Source organism: Rhodnius prolixus, unplaced genomic scaffold (assembly GCF_049639745.1).
Source record: "Rhodnius prolixus isolate KJV_2025 unplaced genomic scaffold, Rpr scaffold_2, whole genome shotgun sequence".
NCBI classification, from domain to species: domain Eukaryota; kingdom Metazoa; phylum Arthropoda; class Insecta; order Hemiptera; family Reduviidae; genus Rhodnius; species Rhodnius prolixus.
Window position 1 is genome coordinate 1743070 of NW_027411592.1, and position 17216 is coordinate 1760285.

The 17216-nt window shown below is 37.0% G+C and overlaps 1 protein-coding gene across 3 annotated transcripts in view; it reads left to right on the forward strand.

Annotated features, from left to right (window-relative positions):
• LOC141448736 (uncharacterized) overlaps positions 1–17216 on the forward strand; it is a 135586-nt gene that overhangs the window by 19204 nt on the left and 99166 nt on the right. For all 3 annotated transcript variants that reach the window (XM_074117314.1, XM_074117312.1, XM_074117313.1), the window contains exon 2: positions 1439–1848. In XM_074117314.1, the coding sequence (XP_073973415.1) occupies positions 1721–1848 (128 nt within the window). In that variant the 5' untranslated portion in view covers positions 1439–1720. The remainder of the gene's footprint in view (positions 1–1438; positions 1849–17216) is intronic.

Here is a 17216-nt window from a genome sequence, read left to right on the forward strand (position 1 = left end):
GTACTTACTGCAAGTTTTGCCAAAATAAAGTGCTGCGAATCATCACTGAAACACTGTGGTACATACAAAATGAACATATCCACAATTAAAAAACATTATGGACATATTTCTTGATGAGCAACGTTCTCCAAGAGGTTGGAAAACACTACCAACTCGGACAAGAAAACAGAAGACAGGCGGCTGAAACCTAAACTGCTTGGAAAGTTCGAAACTGGACTTGAACTATACAAAATAAAACAATTCACATCTAGCATGAACCTTCTTTTTTACAATCTGTGCAAGTTTCGATTGCGTTGAACTTAGAAAAGGAGGGCATTAATGCTAATCACCGTTGATTCAACCAATCAAACTTGACTTACACTTCATTACGTTGAGAATATCTTTTTCAGCAATGGATGAAAATGAGCTTGGCATGCTGAAACTTTATTGTCTTTAATTTAATTTGATCAAATTTAATTTCGGAGAAAATGAGTTAAAACAGAAGTGAGAAGTACTTCGACCTTTTCCAACAAAACCTCGATTACGGATATCCACTATTTTCAATTAAGGGGTCCCCCCCAAAATTTAGAGAAAGTAGTGATTAAAAAAATAAATAAATAAAACTCGCGAAGAAAGAAATTAATTAACCCAACAAGATTGGGTACAATGTCTCTGCAGGCAAGTGGATTGGTAGCTGGGAAAGTGTTAGAGAGCACAATGCAGCAGTACGCTGTTGGCGACTAGCTACATTGTGTTACCAATGGTTGGCTTGGTGGAGCCTACACACTGAAGACAAGGACTCGACTGCAAACCAATTAAGTACGAGCATGATCGCATTAAACTGGAGGATGGTTGTTGCAGCACAGTCTAGCCAACTACCGTGAGGGCAGGTGTCGACAAGTTACAGCCTGTCTCTAGTCTAGTGACAATTAATTATGCCAGTCCTGGTTAGGTGTGAGGACATTGTGCTGCTGTCGGCCACGTGGTTCGTGACTTGCCACCTCCTAGGCTATTACACTTCTCTTTAAGACGACATTCCCTTTCAAACACAATGCCGCTCCCAAGGAGAGAACCTTTATTTATCCAAATTCTACTTGCTTGCCACCCAGTGTACAATCGCTAATATAAATTTAATTATTTCTAACACTAAACCTGTTCGTCTATTATTGCCTATTTCACAGAAATAAAGACTCATTCTAATTGGTGGTTGCTTGTAAAACAGTGCTCACTATTATAAGGAAGATTCTCAATATGGTGGTGTTATTGTTAGCCTGAATGAATGAAACCCAATATATTTATTTAAAATAAATCATATCCTCCCTGAATGCCATTCCTGGTGAATATAATCTTTGTAATTAGGATGCATAAATCACATCCTGCAGTAGGGGGAAGGGTGAAAAACTAGGGATATGAGAATGTGTGAGTGGAATCTAAAAATATGCTCTGATCTATGTTACAGGCTGCTGAAGATATTGTGATGAAGAGGCGCTCACATCGACCTGTGCACTGGCTGTATGGTGTACTAGAGCGGCCGACTGGTGGAATAGAGAGAGACGGGCACTGCTGAGAAGAGACGTGCGGCCGAAGAAGGAAGACCGAAGAGGAGGAGGCGGCGTTGGTTGGTGGCGGTGGTGGCGGCGGCTGCAAGAACGACGGGGGCGGCGAGCGGAGGCGGCAGGGGGCCGGTCGGGGGCAGATGCCGTGACGCACCTGTGTCCACAGCGGCGTCCAGCTGGCCGGCATGCCCACCGCGGGCGGCGCGTCTCTGATCGGCAATCGTGGGGCGGCTCGGCTCGCCGTCATCCTGCTCGGCCTGCTTGCGGCCGCCGTACAGCCCTTCTCCAACTTTACCGCCGCAGTTGATCACACGTGAGTAGCCAAACACTTTTCATCCAGACAATCTTTTGGCCATTTCTCGCATTTTCATCCAAATTTACCTTCCTCCTTCCACCAGAGCGGAAGCACGTCATGACAGGAGCTGAAGCGTCCTCAACAATCCGGTCTCAACTACCTTGCTCTCCATCTCCTCACTTCCAGATCTTATCCTATCCTCTTAACACATGGGCTGAAAAGTCCCGGGCCTAACAAAGAAAACACGTTTGTTTTTTTTGTTCAAAATTAGCTTTATTCATCAAGAACAACGCAATCATTCCAGCGCCGCTCTAACATTTCAATACCACTTTTGTTGAACGATTTATCTTCTTTGCCTCAAAATAGGCCTCAGTTTCAGCGACGATAACCTCTTTTTTCAAGCGAATTTTCTTACCGGCTAGCATTTTTTTTTAGGTCTGCGAACAGCCAGTAGTCGCTGGGAGCCAAATCTGGCGAATACGGTGGATGTGGGAGAAATTCCAAGTTCAATTCATGTAGTTTTGCCATTGTTTTGATTGACTTGTGACGCGGTGCGTTGTCTTGATGAAACAAAATTTTTTTCTTTGCCATATGCGGTCGTTTCTTTGCAATTTCGGCCTTCAAACGCTCCAATAAGCTATGTAATATTCACTGTTGATGGTATTTCCCTTCTCAAGATAGTCGATGAATATTACACCACGCACATTGCAAAATACCGAGAGGCATGTTGTGCTTTCGGCCGCTTTGGACGAGGTTCACCAGTTGCTGTCCACTCAGATGACGATCGTTTTGATTCCGGAGTGAAGTGATGGATCCATGTTTCATCCATTATCACATATCGACGCAAAAATTCCGGTTTGTTACGTTTAAACATGGCCAAACACTGCTCAGAATCATCAACACGTTCTTGTTTTTGGTCAACAGTGAGCAAACGCGGCACTCACTTTGAACAGAGCTTTCTGTTTCAAAGTGTTAGATCCTTTTGAAGTGAAGAAGAGCCACCTTGCGTAAGTGTTGGAATTCAGTGAAGAAAAATATGGTCACTCTTTTTTGATAATCTGGAAAGTATTTGAGCTCACGCACCAGGAATCGACTTGGCTTCCTCTGACACTGGTTCAGCACCTTTTAACTCGTACAGTAACTATTACTACTGCATATCAAATTCTTCTCCACATTATGCCATCAATAAAACCGTACATGATACTTTTTGATAAAACCTACAAGAAACCTAAAATTAGGATTATTTGCAACGTATTTATCGATACTAAATAAACTGCTCTGGACTGCCAAAATCGATTATTTCTACAAAAATTATTTATATAAAGATTATTGACTAAAGTTACTGGACGCGAATTTAGTGAATATCTCAGGAAACGTATTCATAATAAATCTCAGAAATGTGAAAAATCGATTGAATGGTACTTGCGATTGGGAAATTTTCTTACAAACTTCAATTTTAATAATATATTATCCCTTCTTAGTGAGAATACATAAGAAGTAGGAAAATACTTTAACCTCCATACAGGGTTGCCAACATTCCATTCTCCCATTCATCCTGAATTTCCTGTAATCGAATTTTAATGGGAACATGTGTGAGGTTGGCTAGTGTTGATCGAAGTAGCAGGTTAGAAGGTTGAGAGACAAAAGGTTACCGATGGATAAAAATAGTCAGACGTTGTACAGTATAAGACAGTTTTAGTAAGACGCAATAAAAATATTTTAATGTAATTAGAGTGAATGAACCTGTAACATTCTAATAAAAGTTGTATTTGATTATATAAACTGTTTTATAATTAGTACTTTTACCTAACACATGTAACAAAGACGAACATGGACATATAAGTTTACAAATTCTAAAGGAAATCTCAATGTAAAGGTTCCATTTCCGGTCGGAAGATATAGTCTTTCAATTTGTAGGCATTAGGCTTTAGAAATACCCAAAAGGAAGAGAATGTTAAATAAGAAAGAATAGGTTATGCCTTCAAGGATAACTTACCTTGGAATATGTGCGTGAGGAAAATTAACTGAAACTTTTCTAAAAATTGAAATCATTTTAGAATGAGGATGTTTATTGAATAAATCAAAGATTAAAGCGATAGGTTCTCTTCTTGGCTCCGAAAGGAGGTGGGTGACCTATGGTTTCGAAATTGAAATTTGCAGCGTTTGTAGTTGGGGCTACAATGCTGTCGAATGCAGGCATAAAATGGCCATCATCATTACATACTGGACAATGACGGCGTTGGGCGATAAGGACAGGCCAATAATAGATCTCCTATTGTGAAGGTAAGATAGAAGATAGCTGCTGTTCAGAGAAGCAACTATGGAGGAACAAGTGGTAGTAACACCCTCCGCTGGGAATCCATCAATTCAGCGGTTTTTACTTCTAAATCGGTATCTTGTTGGAGACAAGATACATACAGTAGTCTAACTACAGACATACAGTGGTCTAACTACAGACATACAGTAGTCAAAAAAAGTATTCATACACTAAGTATTTTTACTTTATCTATTGAACTTTTGTTTCTAGGATGACTATTTCTTCAGCACTGAAATCGAAGATAGTAACAATGAATTTAATGCTCTCATTTTCTTTTATAAACATAAAGAATTGATTAAAAAGCAGAAAAATAATTTATTGTATGCAAAATAAGTATTCATACACTCAGTCTGAATGTTATAATTAACGCAAAACTAAAGACCTAATGTTTTGTAAGCAATCCCTCTTTGCATTTGTTATTGCCTGAAGCCTCCTTAGCATAGATTCCTGATGGTCTGTGGCGTAACAAGGGTCCTTGAAGTTAACGCGAGGCTTTCTTAGAGTCGGCGTGCTCATCGGAAGCCGCATACTTCTTTCAACAGGATAACGATCCCAAACATACAGCCAAAAATACTAAGGAATGACTGCTTTATAATGCCCGGAAACAACTTCTCACCCCTCCACAGTCTCCGGGTATAAACCCTACTGAAAATTTATGGTCTTATTTGGAGAGGAAAATTCGAAAATTGAAATGTTCTTCCAGAAAAGAGCTCATAACCAATTTAAAGAAATCATGGCCAGAAATCACATCTCAAGAGACACTAAACCTGGTGGAATCTATGCCAAGGAGGCTTCAGGCAATAACAAATGCAAAGGGATTGCTTACAAAATATTAGGTCTTTAGTTTTGCGTTAATTATAACCTTAAAACTGAGGATATGAATACTTATTTTGCATACCTAAATTATTTTTCTGCTTTTTAATCAATTCTTTATGTTTATAAAAGAAAATGAGAGCATTAAATTCATTGTTACTATCTTCGATTTCAGTGCTGAACAAATAGTCATCCTAGGAACAAAAGTTCAATAGATAAAGTAAAAATACTTAGTGTATGAATACTTTTTTTGACCACTGTAAGTGAAGTAGAAATCTCTTCACCAAACTGTTTAATCTACGTCTGATAGTTAATGGATGAAAAACCAAAATAGGTCAAGGATGCTGGGAATATGCATGTTAGTTGCATCTGCAATATTATCGATCGTAGCGGACCTAAGCATTTTTTCAAAAATAAGGAGCTTTAATTACGTCATGCTGGTATTCACGAATAGTTTGTGAACAACCAGACCCAGTTAGAGTTCAGATAGTGGAGCTGACCATTCTGGCTTTTATCATCAAAGGGCAACGTGCCACTTGGAAAACGATAAGTTTTGTCGCTAATCGTGGAATTCGCAAGTTCCTCATTTTATCGTTTTAAACAAAATTCTTTCTTTTAAAATCTCAAAATCACCAATCAGCACCCGTTTCAAAGCCTTTGCTGACTAGTTCAACCCCGGGCAGCAACAATTTCTCAATTAGAATTCGATTTAATTATCAAGTTGTGTAATTGTTTGGAGATGTTTATATACTCAGATTATATTTACTATAAATTAAATGTATCTAGAACCTGGGTCTGAGTGGTGTTATTTATTCCAGAACGATGTCCCGGTCATGACGGGTGACCCAAGCAAATTAATAAATTTCAAGTAATGACAGTCCTCCTGTTTAACCCAGCCATCATTAATCCTAATCTCCCTTCTGACTGGGAGTGTCGCCCACCCAACCTGCAGGCACAGCTGTAGCTGTACTGGGACCAGAATCCCCACTTCCTTGCCCTAGCTTGGGAGTTTTCATCAGCAAAAACAATCTCCTCCCGCTTCCTACAATTGGAATTCATTTCACTTCGGATTACATTAATCCAAACGTTTATACAACCAAAACAAAATCGGGGATCGGTTATTGTTTTATATGAAATTCCCAAAAATCTGTTTGGTAGAGCGATTACGTCAAGCTTTTAAACCAATAATTACAATTTAATTGACGTAAATAATAAAATTAATTACCCCCTCCTTGCTATGGTTGGTAACAGGAAGTTGTGCGCTGAGATAAAAATGTCCATTTCCAATTTTTACCGGAAATATATCAATTGTTTCAGTTGGCACTGTCACTAAAGACCACTTCCACATTTCCGCTTATTCTACAGTTATACCACCAACATAAAGATACTGCTAGCTAAATATGCCGTTAATATAAAAGTTTGCAAAAAATATAAAAATATTATTAGATTAGACTAGGGCGGCCTCAAGGCCTACGCCACTGCGACCCCTTTGGATCTACTGTGGCTCCCTTCACTTTAAAGCTCACCCTCCAGACCTATCCTTTTTAATCAGACTCTTAATGCTGGAAGAACGGCTCCCTGGGTAAAGCTCCTCAGACCTTGGTTTTTCCTCCCCGAGAAGTAACATTCTTAGCCACACGAGTCCCTCACACTGACACAACACGGGCAGTGCCGTTTCCTCCTCCTCTTCCTGACAGAACCTACAGAAGGCTAGCCATCTGCCAGGCCCATTCGATGCATGTGTTTTCTGAGCCTGCAGTGGCCCAGTTAATATAGGCCTACAATTATCCTTATAGCCCCACGCGGCCTTGGCGGATTAATTCTGCAGTCAGCCTAAAAATATTATACTCAAGACGATTTTAATACACCATTGGTATAAATATGAAATTTAGTAGACATTTTAAAAAGTTTCAAATCCATTTAGCAATGTGGTATACATCCGGTAGTTTTGGAATTTTCTAAAGACTCGGAATTCAAGACGTTTGAGCACCATTAAAATATAAAAAAAAAACTTACATTATTCTGAAATGGCTCTTTAAAAGAGAAGAATTCCCATCTTGTTTCCCGAAAGTGAAGTCTCAGAATGAATATTTCCGGTGGTCACTCGAGATCTGAAATTTGACGCGATCTCCGCACTTCCCTTGCAAGAGGACAACTTGTCGCTGTGAGGAGGATTCACAACCCTTTTAGGAAGGGAGCTCTATCAATGTTCATTAAACTTGACTCCTATATTAATAATCAAATTTGTTGGAAACGTTATTGCCGGTAAAACAGGAGATGTAGCAGCCGTAATTATTTTGGGAGCGCTAACTTAATGAGGGCACTTGGCGGCGATGGCCATTGGTTTGGACGGTTACTCTGCTTGTCAGAGAATTCAAGGTCAGCAGCCGGTGGTGACTTGATGGCTGACGCCCTTTCAAGTGCCGCTGCTATCAACACACAAGATTGTAGCTATAATAGGATGCTAGGTGGCCGTGGATCAATAGCTCCCGTAACTACTCTGCCCCATCCTGTCTGCCCACTTCCGGCCAACAGACGCTCTTCACTGAACTCTCTCCGATAGCACTTCACTCTTCTAGGCTGCACATCTATCGTCTTATTGCCACTAAATTGTAAAGTAGAACGTCTGGTTCTACGGATCCTTTCCTCAACATCGCAAAATGCTCTTAAACTCTTAGATAGATTTTTCAAACATAAGTGGCTTAACACCAACTCAACACAGTTAGCAGTACCGTATAGGAGGAAAACGCACTCCTACCAACTGACCTGGATCAAACTGCCACCTCATTCTTAAGATGCTGGTACATTCCGGACCTTCGTAGCATATCCAATTCTTACCAACATTAAGCCGTTGGTAAAACATTACACTGAAGTCGTAACCTCAGAAGCAAAGCTACCCCATCCTTTCCTTGTGAACTACCCTAAAGCGGAATTTCCTGCATAAATTCTGTGCGAAGTTTACCGACAACCCCAAGTGCCGATTTCCGCTCTCTATGACTTGCGGCAGAGATATTTTCTTAAAATTCTTTTCCTTTTTTTTTAAATTTATTTAGTTATTTACAGACTGTATATGCAATAAGGTAATAGGGATATATTAGATAAACTGGTGCGTGAAAGGCAGGAGGAGAGGAACTACCTAGCGGTAGCACTCTCTACAGGATATTATTAATGTTTATGGTCTTCAGACTGCAAGGAGGTCGCGGAGCCATTGACGATTCAGTCGGCGAGGAGAATTGTTAGGGATGTCAGAGGAGGCGATAGTCAGTACAAGAGGATTTGAGCTAGTAGAGAGAGCAGTATGGAATTTTTGATATTTAGTCTTGGCGAGTTGGTGTAGGAATGGAATAATGTTGAGGTCGTTGTGAAGAGTGAGGTTAGTCACGTAGAAAGGAGCGTCAGCTATCTGTCGGAGGAGTTTTGACTGAAATGTTTCTACTGTCCGTTTGTTTTTAGGTTTAGCTGAACCCCAAAGCTCTAGTCCGTAAGTCCTCATAGGTTTGAGGACAGTATTGTATATTTGAGTTCAATGGGCAATTTGGAGCGTCGTCCAAGTAGTCTTAAAGCATTTTTCTTCACGTTTTGTCATTACTAGTCTTTTAAGTCTAATGGTGTGGGTTCCAAGTGAGTCGTTTCGTCTATGTAGAGCCCAAGGTAGCACAACAGACCTGTACAAGGAAGAGGATTGCTGTTGAAGAGGACAGGTGGGCAGGAGCCCCGCCGTAGAGTAAAGGTGGCATGCTGGCATTTCTGTGGGTAAAAAAAAAACGGAAAACTGATTCAGTGAGACTTCCGGTGGTTGATTTAGCCCAATAGACTGTAGTAGGGTCCGTGGGTTGAACCAGTAAACTGTAATCTGGACTGTCTGCGATTTCTCGTGGTTAAGTACAGACAGACTAACACCTCCTCAGACCAATTAATTAAGAATCACTTTTTTAGTTTTCAGGGAACCAAAAACCCTTACTTCCGTTGAAAACTAAATTTCCGAAATTCGCCACGATCACAATACTTCTTTTAATTGGTGAGAGGAACTGGAACCAAATACAAAAGATGAAAAAGAAACCCTTGAATCTTTACGCAGAATTCCTAATGAAAATCTGCCCAAGGGGGGTTAGCAAGCAAACAGTTTGTTAGGAGCCCACTTACAGAAGATCGTGCAGGGCCACTGGAGCAGAGTACTTCTCTAGATCTCTTTCTTTTGATTTATGGAAATGAATAGTTTATGAAATTGCTGAGAAAGAAGAAGTAAATCTGCAGTGATCCCCTCTTCTCTCTGCAACAGTTACAGCCGACCGACAACTTCTACAATCTCTTACTAAATCACAGCCGCTACAATATTCTAAGATAATTATATTAGATGTACTATTAGATAATTAAAAACCTGACCACTCACACGACCTTCCCTTACTACTCAGTAGAACTTTTAAGTCATATTTGATTTTTTACCAACTCCATACAGTTCGTAAAAACTGTTTTATCTCACTGAAATCTGACCTTACCACGAAGACGCCCCCCCTCTAACTCGAGAAACCTTACAACAGAATTTTTCTACAAAACTTGATCCAAGTAAAACTCATGCAACGAACTCACAGAATTTCCGGAAAAGGGAATAATTCATGAAGTACAGGTACTTCCTGCTTAGAAATTACATTTAAAGTCGAATTATGCTCTATATCTAGCCAGCCTTTTAGCAATACCCAAGAAATTTCAGAGAAAGTGTATTTTACAGGGAATCCATTCGCCCCAAATATTTAGATAAGTAAATTGCTATGAAAATAAAATGTATTGTACCATTAATGTTTAGATAAACATCAAGCGCCAAGTAAACAGAAAACATTGATCGCGGTAAACGGACCGAAACTTTATTCTTGGTATCTCCTACAGATGACACCTACACTAAATTCTTCACTATTTCTAAGATTCTGGGTCTTTGAGTGGAGAAAGAGGGAATGAAACTGAGCCGATGGTGCGTTCTGATGTTCTGGAGGCACTGGTTTTTATAATGGACCATTTTTGTGATTATCTTTTCGCCATTAAATTAGGATGCATTAGTTTTTTAAAAAATGATGGTTGCTTTTTGAAAAAAAACAAAACCTGTGCTAATTATTTACTTTGAGCAATCACTAAACAAGGGAAACAGTTAGGAAGGAAGCAAATAACAAACAGACTACTTCCTTGTCAGTAGTTGTAATTGCCTATTTTTTCAGGCGGGGCTTAACGTCCAACTACCAGTTAGGTGTCGTGGACGGAGGCGACTAGCAAACGTACTTTACTGTAAATTTCTTTTATTAACCATTAAATAAAATCCAAGGCTTCTAGTCCGGGAATCGAACCCAGTACCACAATACATATTAGCTTTGCGGGTCTAGCCTATAACCGCCTAACATACTTTGCTATAAACTCATATTAACCATTGGGAATATAGACTAGTACCGCAATACATCTTAGCTTTGCGGGTCTAGCCTATAACCGCCTAACGTACTTTACTATAAATTTCTCATATTAACCATTGGGAATATACACTAGTACCGCTATACATATTAGCTTTGCGGGTTTAGCCTTTAACCGCTCGGCTACCGTGGTGCCTTACTTCTTGTCAGTCTGCCACAAATATTCACGTTCCTGTTGCTTCGGCAGTTTAGACAACTGTACCGAGAAATGCTTAGATAGTTGTGAACCAAAAAAATTTGCTAATTATAATCTCCAATGTTTTTATTTTAATAATAACTTGAACATTTCTAAGACATATTTGCAAATTATCCTAATGTCCCTTAGTTTTGTTTGTACTTAAATAATGTTTCAATAAAATGATTTGGAACAAACTGAGAAAGTGATTCATTGACGTGACAAAAAGGTTTCCCATGTACTAAAGAAGAAACAAATCTGCTCTTTGATCTCCGCTGGAATTTCAATTCCGAAGGAATATAGTTTACTGTGTATAATCACTTTTAATTCAAAATTTTACCCAAAAAAAATAATTCTAAATTTTATGAAATAGAAAACAATCAGGTGACGCAACTTTCTCTTGCAGCTATTCTCAAATTTCTCACTCAATATTAATCCAACTGGGAAAATTTGGGAGATATTTATTTTGTCACCAACATTATGCAGTTTGTACAAACGCACATTTTGAGGGATGCCTAACCCCCCCCCCAAGTACCGCTCACTGAGAACAGCCTGAAAACTAGATTTTATCTGGAAAAGCAATAGAACAGACTCTAAAAACAATTTTTTTCTAATAAATAAAAAGTAGTCATACGCGGGATTCGAACTGGTGACCTTCCGCACACAAAGTCATTCTCTTGACCACTAGACCAACACCCGGCCCGGTCATTTTCCAGAAAGTGAACAATTTACTTGAGTAACGAACTACTTCCGGTTCTATCTTCAAACATCTAGTCACCAGCTAGATCTCTCCTTAATCGAACTTTCCGGATAAAAAATGAATTCATGTTAGTTTTGTTTGTACTTAAAAATGAATTCATGTTGATAGATTTAAATGTTTGTCTAAACTGCGAAGCACTTTATAAAGTTAAAATGAAATTTTCAGCGTATTTAAAAAAAAAAAAATCTCTAAATACTTAAGAATCTTCCGGTACCAGTGAGTTGGCCTTCCGGCCGGTAGATTTTCTTGAAATTTGGCAATTTAGTTTTTATTTTGTGTCTCCTAGTTTTCATGCAGCTGACAAGAGACAGTGTAACTAACAGAAATGGCACTACCAAGAGAAGTCTCAAAAATTGCCTCTCTCGGAGCTGCCCTTGATAGAATTTTTCTGGAAAAGTGTTTCAAATAAAAGTTTTCTTTTAAGGAGGCTTTTACAAGAGAACTCTTTGGCGAAGGAAAGAGCTGAAATTCCAGTTTGGACCGATACTTATTGTGGCTCCCTGTGTTGGCACCGAAGCGAAATATTCAACGAAAATTCTGGGCTGTTTTTCCAGTTTGAGTTACGTGGATATGGACAAATAACTTTTCTGAACTCAGGAATTTTCTCTGGTGAAAAAGCAAAAATCGAAAATCAGCCCCATTATAAGATCTTCACTCACTGTAGTAAGAGATTACAAGAAAATGGTGACGCAGATTAATATTGGATCATTTTGCGCAGTATCTAAACACACACACACACACACACACAAAGAAATTGTAGCATTCTAGATTTATTGGTCTGTCAGTTCTAAATTGTTCTATCATTTTTTTAAGCGAGAGATGATTTTAAGAGAAAGATAGCGGCAAATTCCCTTAGCCTCCATTATATCCATCTTAGTTGGCAGATAATAATGGTCAGTGGAATACCGCCGCAATCGGTAACATCCAAACTCCAAACGTACATACTCGCCGCAGGGCAGAAATCCTCTAGATTCCTAGAGAATTAATGGAGCACACTTCGCCTCAAAGAATTGCCGCCCACTTCCGTACAAATTACCAAGCATTTAGTACAACAGCCAATCATCTTTCACTGTGCCATTGACATAAGTTTGCGGACTTCCTTTACGAACTTGGAATTTTAATTAACACATGATATATTATGTTTGATGAATCTTAAGATTTGGTCAGATATAAATGACACAAAAATTTTTACGCCCAGCATCCAGGAAACAAGGACTTAGTTCATCTTCAGAGGTGAGAAAACAAAAACGAGAGTGTCTGGGTGTTTTGGGGTTTTCCTCAAATGATATCTCGTAAAGTTCTGGTCAACAACTGCTAATTATATACGTCCTACAACATTTCCCTCATCAAAATAATACTAGATACTGGAAAAGGGGAAACGGAAGCTAGCCACGTCCCTCAGCGGAAATGTGCCGCTAATTCAAATTATCAATCTTCCGAATAAATAATGAAAATCAACAGAAATACAACTTGTCTGTGCAAAGTACGTTAAAGAGATTTCCCGGGAAATTACCCAAAATATGAACCATCCATTCTGTAAAGTGTTACTACCGGTAGAGCGGTTAAATTACAGTCGAATGCTCTGATGAGTGGGTGCCCCCCCACAGAATAAAAATATACAGTTTCAACTTCTCGGATCAAAATTGGACTTGGCGATTCATCGACTAATCAGAGAAACTGCGTCTTACTACAAATAGCTAAGGTTCCACAGCCTAGTCAAAGTAGAATTTTTAAAACATATTGAAATCTCACAACACAATAGAGCATGTGCAGATTAGGAAATAATATTTTTATTTTTCTAGATATAACAATGATTTACACAATAACTGCGTGTGTAAAAATAAATACAAAGAAGCAAAAACTGAAAAGACAAACAAACAATGGTCAAACAGAAAGCAAATAATAATAATTACGTTTTTTGCTTTTTCTTCACAACAAAATGTACACAATAATAAAGAGAAAGAGAACTGGTCAGTAACAACAACGGAGAGAATTAAACCAATATTTGCGATGTGAAGAGAGACGAGTCAAATATTGCCCATGTTAGGTCGGTTAGGTTGTCATGAAATGTTTTTAAAATTTGTCATAACTCTTAAGCAAATATTTCTGTATGAAAACAAAAAATATAATTCATACTTGATATTGAAAAAAAAAATGCAGCTTTATTTATAAGGTGAAAAAGCACGGATTAAAAATTAACTGTATTATACAGTGTGTATACGGAGGAGTGGTCGAAACTTCGGGAGGAGATTCAGCAGCTCAAATGCAACAAAAAATATTCTCTTCACTTTGGCCCGATTCTCAATAGTGTCCAAGATATTTGCAGTTTTAACTTTTCCGACGATATTCGCGTTTTTCGCCATAAAAACAGCCATAACTTTTCTATCCTTTATCCTACATCAAATCTGCTTATTCCAAACGAAAGAGCATTAAATTTCCTATAAATGTGCTTGGTATAAAGCCTCAAAACGACTCTTATAACAATGAAATTTTCACTTAAATGTCTAAAAATTTTGCTCTCGATATTTTTGTTAAAATTTTCAACTGCATTTTCTCAATGGTTAATGAATCAAGGAATCACATAAATTCAGAAAAAGTTGCGCATTAATTGAGCTTCAAGATCATATGGATTTTTTTGGTTTTTAATAAAACCCTACCCCGAACAGAGGGGTGTAAATGCAGAAAACTGGGATTTTGCGTAACCGATTTTTCATTACTAATTTACTCAAATGTTAATTTTTGGAGAAGGAACAAAAAGAAAAGTAACCATTTTAGTTTTTAACAATTATTTAATAAAACGGAAGTGAAAAATATAGTAGCAATAAATCGCAGTAGTTGACTAAAATTGTTGGTGCAACTTATTTGAATAACATAATTAAGGGTTTTTTTAATCAAAGTTAATTAATAATTATTCAACTATTCAAAAACTATTCAACTAACAAATAACTATTCAAAAATAAAATGGTTATATTCTTTTTGTTCCTTCTCCAAAAATTGATTAGTTTTGAATTATTATTAATTAACTTTGATGAAAAAAAATCTCCATTATGTCGTTAAAATATGTTGCACAAACAATTGTAGTCAAGAAACTAAAAATTTGCGACAATTCTTTCCCACTTCCTTGTTTGAATAGTTCGAACGATTTTTGTAGCAATTTTAACTAGGCTCCTGCCTATTGTACTTTTTCACTTCTGTACTTTATTGCTACTTGATTTTTTACTTCTGTTTTATAAAATAATAATTGTTCTAAACTAAAATGGTTACTAAAATGGTAAAAATTGATATTTGAGTAAATTAGTAATGAAAAGTCAGTTCGCAAAATCCCAGTTTTCTGCAATTACACCCCTCTGTTCGGGGTAGGGTTTTATTAAAAACCAAAAAAATCCATATGATCTTGAAGCTCAATAAATGCGCAACTTTTTCTGAAATTATGTGATTCCTTGATTCATTAACCATTGAGAAAATGCAGTTGAAAATTTTAACAAAAATCATCGAGAACGAAATTTTTAGACATTTAAGTGAAAATTTCATTGTTATAAGAATGTTTTGAGGCTCTATACCAAACAGATTTATAGGAAATTTAATGCTCTTTCGTTTGGAACAAGCAGATTTGTTTTAGGATAAAGGATAGAAAAGTTACGGCCGTTTTTATGGCGAAAAACGCGAATATCGACGGAAAAGTTAAAAATGCAAATATCTTGGACACTATTGAGAATTGGGCCAAAGTGAAGAGAATATTTTTGTTGCATTTGAGCTGCTGAATCACCTCCCGAAGTTTCGACCACTCCTCCGTGTACACCCTGTATAGTAAATATTGGAAATGTGGTCAGATCCTCGGTGATTTGATATATTTAGATTTTATACGTCATAACACTCGTGTTTATTGCATCACTGGTCGAGACAGATTAACCAGATTAGTGCAGATTTAGATTTCACTTACGTCTCCATCTACAATTGTAGACACCTGTAGTGCAAGACAGAAACATAACTTCTTTATTATATGTAAAAGTGCCATCAGAGGGGGCTGCCGACAACGCCACACAGCCTGAAGGTTAGGTTATAGTCTAGGAAGGTTTAGCGTCATTTTAGAGTGTTTACGTTACAGTTTTTCAGTGTTTAACGATGTTTAAATATAACTAGTAATTTAATTATTCTTTACAGGTATTTTATTGTTTTAATTATTTATGTATGTATGTATCAGAGTTGAGCAAAAATTTAATCAATTAAAAAACAATTGAATTAAACCGAAATTTAATTTTAATCATGATTAAAATTAAAAAAATTAATCGGCCAAAATTAGTTGATTAAAATTAAATTCACTTTTAATTTAATCGGAATTTAATCAATTAAAATTTTTAATCATAACTAAAAATTAAAATTAAATAATCAGAATTTTAATTGATTGAATTAAATTCCAAATTTAGTTTTAATCACTTTGGACGATTAAATTTTTTAATTTAATCAAAATGTGAGAGATTAAATTTTTAAAACCAAACATTGCCAATGGTTAAACCAGAATCGGACCAATGCATCTTTATTCCGCCTAGCTGGTGCCTCTTTCTCTATCAATATTATCACCTTTCCCAAACTTGGCACCTTCATTCTACCAGTCTGGTGTCTCATCTATACCATGTTGGTGACTCTCAAGACTTACATAGGACCACCTTACACTCACATTTAACCATCTTTACCACTTACTAGACTTACATAGGACCACCTTACACTCACATTTAACCATGTTTACCACTTACTAGACTTACATAGGACCACCTTACACTCACATTTAACCATGTTTACCACTTACTAGACTTACATAGGACCACCTTACACTCACATTTAACCATGTTTACCACTTTTAAATTTTTGGGTCATGAAATTCTGTAAAATTGTGGCCGTTCTATATCTCCCCCTGTGAACCACGTATTGATATGGAACTTTGTTCTCTTATACACTTTGTTTTTCTCAATTATAAACTATAGTTATTTTGTGCACTGATCTATAATTTTAGAAGATATAAAGGGTTGAAAATTTTTTGGGTCATGAAATTCTGTAATGTTATGGCCGTTCTATATCTTCCACTGTGAACCACGTATTCGTATGAAATTTTGTTCTCTTGTACACTTTGTTTTTCTCAATTATAATTTATAGTTATTTTGTGCACAGATCTATAATTTTAGAATATATAAAGGGTTGAAAATTTTTTGGGTCATGAAATTCTGTAAAATTGTGGCCGTTCTATATTTCCCACTGTGAACCACCTATTGATATGGAATTTTGTTCTCTTATACACTTTGTTTTTCTCAATTATAAACTTTAGTTATTTTGTGCACAGATCTATAATTTCAGAAGATATAAAGGGTTGAAAATTTTTTGGGTCATGAAATTCTGTATAATTGTGGCCGTTTTATATCTCCCACTGTGAACCACGTATTGTATGGAATTTTGTTCTCTTGTAGACTTTGTTTTTCTCAATTATAAACTATAGTTATTTTGTGCACAAATCTAAAAAAGTAGAAGATATAAAGGGTTGAAAATTTTTTGGGTCATGAAATTCTGTAAAATAGTTGCGTTCTATATCTCCCACTGTGAACCACGTATTGGTATGGAATTTTGTTCTCCTGTACACTTTGTTTTTCTCAATTATAAACTATAGTTATTTTGTGCACAGATCTATAATTTTAGAAGATATAAAGGGTTGAAAATTTTTTGGGTCATGAAATTCTGTAAAATTGTGGCCGTTCTATATCTCCCACTGTGAACCACGTATTGATATGGAACTTTGTTCTCTTATACACTTTGTTTTTCTCAATTATAAACTATAGTTATTTTGTGCACTGATCTATAATTTTAGAAGATATAAAGGGTTGAAAATTT